This window comes from Trypanosoma equiperdum (assembly GCF_001457755.1).
Source record: "Trypanosoma equiperdum strain OVI genome assembly, contig: ctg_1146, whole genome shotgun sequence".
Classification (NCBI taxonomy): domain Eukaryota; phylum Euglenozoa; class Kinetoplastea; order Trypanosomatida; family Trypanosomatidae; genus Trypanosoma; species Trypanosoma equiperdum.
Genome location: NW_027123112.1, coordinates 18,413 through 23,326, shown reverse-complemented (window position 1 = coordinate 23,326; position 4,914 = coordinate 18,413). Strand labels below are relative to the sequence as shown.

General features: G+C 50.3%; 2 protein-coding genes across 2 annotated transcripts; both read left to right on the top strand.

The window, feature by feature from the left end:
• Positions 1–699: 699 nt before the first annotated feature.
• Positions 700–1,599, top strand: TEOVI_000539800 (uncharacterized protein; the record flags this gene model as incomplete). Its single annotated transcript, XM_067220397.1, has 1 exon — positions 700–1,599. The coding sequence occupies one exon, from the start codon at positions 700–702 to the stop codon at positions 1,597–1,599; it is 900 nt and encodes a 299-aa protein (XP_067076498.1).
• Positions 1,600–1,995: 396 nt separating this feature from the next.
• TEOVI_000539700 (Nop14-like family, putative) lies at positions 1,996–4,863 on the top strand (the record flags this gene model as incomplete). Its single annotated transcript, XM_067220396.1, has 1 exon — positions 1,996–4,863. One exon carries the CDS (start codon positions 1,996–1,998, stop codon positions 4,861–4,863), a length of 2,868 nt encoding a protein of 955 aa, XP_067076497.1.
• Positions 4,864–4,914: the final 51 nt, after the last annotated feature.

Genomic DNA, 4,914 nt, shown 5'->3' with positions numbered 1-4,914 from the left:
TATATATATATATATATATATACATATATATTCCCTGTTACTGTTTCTGTTATTATTATTATTATTTTCCGAAGGTTGAGAGGAGTCTCCACCTCTTTTCCTTTTGGATGTATATCCGTTTATATCTAAGCGTGGCGTGTTTTGTTTGTTTGTGTGTGTATGTGTGTGTGTGGTAACATGGGGGTGGATATGTACAATGTATTTGTATGTGAGGTATTCATCGTTTATCATTCGTACGACTCCCGCTGCCTATTTTTTTTACCCTTATTTGTATCGTCTTATTATTTTTTTATTTTGTTTTTACACGAACTTTTTACTTCATTTCCTCTTCGCGCGATTCCTCCTCCCCCCATCTCACGTAGTGAGCGTGTATATCTTTGGTTGGTTGGTGACCAAACGGGTGCTATGGGAGTTTCCATACACACACACATACAGTCATATATTGGAACATCAAGGCGTGTAATGTTAGAAGTCGCGCTTATCCCTTTAACGTTGTAAATGTTTCTCAGCTTTTGTGTGGTTGGGCAGCTCGATGCCGCTTAGTTAAATCATATGATGCATAGCGATATATTTATCTGTTTATATATATATATATATATGTTTCCCCCTTATCTTCATGTTTTTTTTAAAAAACCATTATTGGCTCATCTCATAGTATTTTTTCAAGTGGTGGAGGACTGTTGTTTTTCATTATTCATCATGACGGTCGCAACAGCCCCAACTCCTCCTGACTTGTCCAAACCACCCGCCGATAAGTTAGAAATACATACGCAAACAACAGGAAATGATGGTGGCTCGAGCAGTGGTGCCGCTAAAGAAGTTTTCGTCACTCCTGAAGAGGTTGAAAGGCAGGTAAAACTTGGACTTCTGCTGGTTCAACTTGGCGCAGCGAAGGAAAATCAGATTTTTGGTCCACGTGGTCTCATGACTCCTCCACGGGATCTTCTTGTAATTAATCGGTATGAGGACAGTAAGGAGGCTCGGCGGCCATTCAAATGGTACGATCCCATTTCATGGTTCCTCAGTGGTCCGAAACCTTCACCCATGTTTTGGAGCCCATCACCATTCAGAAATGAGGAGCAGGAGCGAGCCGTCACCACATCACCCACAGCGGCATCAGGGACGGCAGCGGCCACTCAAACACCTGAAATCGGACCAGCGACATCGTTGGCTCCTGCTGTAAAGAAAATACGTGCCATCCCACCTGTTGATATGCGGCCACTTGGGGATGATGTGCATTTGGAGGCAGCCGTGCGACTTGACCGTGAGAAACTTTTAAAGGATGAGGAGACATTACACAAGATGCTAAACGGTGTTGAGGATACTCGTCATGCTTATTTAGTCCCTGCGCAGGAGCTTCAGTGCGAGGATGAGGTGCTTGCGGTCGTGCAGTGCTACGAAAAACATGTTTCTGCCATACAAGCCGCTTCCGGGAGTGGAATGTCCAATTCGGGGAAGATTTTATCCGAGGGTGCGGCTTTGGAGCTTCCGGTTATCGCAGATGTGTTGCAATGTGGGCCGGTTGTATCGCTGCTTCGGCGTTGTGCTGAGGGTGTTGTTGGGGCGTACAGCCAGAAGGATGTTGCCGTGCAGCTATGAGTGATGGCTTATCATCGTATGTCTACGTCTTCTGAGGGTGTGGGAGTCGCTAGGTGTTTTGCCCTGCTCTTTGTCTTTTATTTTGTGTGTGTGTGTGTGTTTGTTTCCTTGAGGTTCCCGTTCCCTCAGTGTTCTTTTTTTTTCTTTTTTTTTTTCGAAAATCACAGTTTGTCGTTTCGCCCTGAGAGGCTAGGATGTTGTGGAGGTTTCGCTCTCCATTGTAAAGCGTACAGTGTTCAAGGTGACCTCTCCACGTGCTTTAACCACCACTCACTGTGTTCATACCATCCTAACAGGTTGGAACGACTGAATCCATCACAATGACACTTTCTCTTCATGCCTTTCCTTTCAGTACATTAGGTGCGCGCTTTTTTTTCCCCCTTTTTGTGTTTGGTCATGCGTGCTTCCAGTGCAAACGCAAGACTGGTTCAGCGACACGAGCGCCAGAAGGCACAGAGTGCTGCGAAAGCATCGTCTGCCCGGTTTAATGCGAAGCAAAGCCGGTTTCAACTGCGGCAGGAGGAGGCTCAGGTGAGGAATGAAATTCAGAAAGAACCCCTACCGATATCGTCGGCCGTTACTGCCCCAAACAGAGACCAGACGTCTACGTTTAGCCGATTCGATAGACCCCCAGCACGTGCCTCAACTGCCATGGTGGCAACAACAAACACAACCACAACTACCACAGCAACTTTTGGGCTTGCTCCAGTGAGGCGCACAACAAATGCCAACGCCATGGGACATGTCGGCACTCGAACTTCTCGTCGTGCAGCGAGGTTCCGTCTTGAGGATGCTGAGGGAACTCATTCATCTGCTGTTGGGGATAATAATATGCCGGAGGTTGGTGGTCTTCTTGGGGCGGTTCGCCGTCCTCGTCAGGCGGAGGTCGACGACGACGCCAGCGGTGATGCCGGGCGGAAGAAGACGCGTGTGGAGAAGTTTCAGGAGGTTATGGCTAATAGTAAGGAGCATCGTGCCCATCTGCAGCGCGAGCGAGAGCAGCGATCCGTCCAAACCAAAGCGATTGATCAGGAGTTTAACAACGTTTTGCACCTCTTGGAGCGCCGGGACAAAGTGAAGGAGGATCGTGAGGCTTTCAACGCTGCAGGAACGCCTGAGGTTCGGGCCCTTCTGCAGTCTTTTCGCACAAACCATGTGGCGAAAGTGCTCTCCCTGCGAAGTGACGGGAGCTACACGGTTGCCCCGCTGTCAGCTCCAGACGAGAAGGCGGCTAATGTTTCAACTACCACCGCAACTGCTGCCACTTCAGTAACCGCCGAAGGCACGAAGCAGGAAACCACTTCATTTCTGGACAGCGCAGACATGGAGCTCTTACGCAAGGTGCGCAGCGGTGTGGCAGAGCGGGAAGTTGTGCCGGGGGCAAAGGAATCTGATATAGCAATGGGTTCAGCTCGTCCAAGTAGGTCTAATGTGGTAGACGAAGAGGCAAATGCGGAAGCAGACGAGTTCGACCGCATGATGCAGTCGATGCGACTCGAGACGCGCCGGGCTATTGCCGGTGACCGTACCTTGACAGAAGAAGAGCAAAAGCAGAAATTGTTGGAACAGGAATTACTTGAGGCAGACCGTGGGGCAATGCCAACTATTTCGCACAATAGGGAGCAGCTTACGCGAGCCGAGTTGTTAAGTCGTGGAGGTGATTTTCCTGAAATGGGAGATGATGATGGCAGTGTTCCTGAGGGAGAGTTGGAGGACAACCTTGACATTTCAACTGCGTATGACAGTGATGGGGCCTCCCAGCGCAGCGATGATGACGGTACCGGAAATTACGACGGGAAGGAAGCATATGAAGGAGATGACGTCCATCAAGAGTTGGGAGTGACAGGTGCTGGCGCGGGTGGTTTGGGAGCGTTGGAGATATTGTTGAGTGAAGTAGAAACTCTTAGCCGTAGTGGCAATGGGACGCGCTCGGCACGTGCTGCACGAGGTGAGGCGTACCATGCATTGCTCATTCGCTTGTATCGTTATGCACAGAGTCACGTATTACACACCGCGCAAACATTTCGTGCGCTTCTTATCGAGGCTCAGCGCTCATTTCTTCGGCATGGAAGTCTTGATCGCGCTACGCTACTTCTACTCCACACGACTTCCCGGATATTTCCCATGACAGACTATCGCCACGCCGTCACTACGCCATTTTTTATATTTCTGTGCTCCACGCTATTGCAGATGAAACTGAAGACGGTTGCTCAGGCGCGCGATTATGCGGTGCTTGCCGGCCTTCTTTGTAGTTGCATGCTGCAGGGCGGCAAATTCTGCGCGGAGGCGATCATAGCACCACTTAATCTTATTGCACTCCAAGTGCCGCGGAGTGTATTGGAACCAGCGCGCCTGCAGGGAATATGCGTGCCATTCCCTTTAGTTGGACGAGGGGATACGGAGGTGGCGTTGTTACTGACGAATGAGAAGGAGAGTTTATCAGCTCCCACTGCACACGACGGTGATGACAATGTTAAGGAAGGTGACGGCACCGCTGAGGCCAAAGCCGCAAATAATGAAGAAGATGTGGATGAACCGCTATTGGAAGGTACACTTGCCGTCCTTGAGACGGATGTAAGCGCAGAGCGCATTGTGCGGTACGCCTACAGGCTACTGTCGGTTCAAGCGGATGCTCTGCGTAATGTGCCCGCATTCGAGTACTGTTTGGCTGCTCCTTTCAGAGCTCTGCACGAGCGCCTCACGGCTGCTGCAATTACATCGACCGCAAAGCGTGGTAAGGGCAAATCATCTTCTGACAGCAAGGTTATGGCGTGTTGGAAGCCGTCACCACTTGTGCAAGCTGACCACGAAGCACTTCTAGAGAAACTAACGCAGTTCACTTCTGATGCACGGAACCGTCGCACGCCTCTCGCTATGCGGAACTTTCGTCCACGTCCCATTCGTCAGTTTGATCCGCTGCTGCACGAACGTGAGGATATTGGCGGCGACGCCAACATGTCGACTTCTGTTTTGAAGAGTGAAGTGCGTCAGATGAAACGGGAGCTTCGGGAAGACAGAAAACGTGTCGTGCGGCACCTGCAAGCGGAAGCAAATGTGGAACGAAGACAACGGGAGCGTGCGGCGGCTGAAGTGGAGGCGCAGCGCGAGCGCAAATACCGGGAGCTTATGGGATCGCTACAAGCACAACAACATATAATGAAAACTGTCGATGGACTTCAGGCGAAGGCGCGGTCGAAGAAACGGCGAAGCATCTCCGGCCTTCCCGGAAAAGCGGAGGACAATACCGATGGTGGAGGCGCGTGATGATGCGTTGGGAGGCATTTGTCGGGCGCAAACGAATTTGTTTTGTTTTTT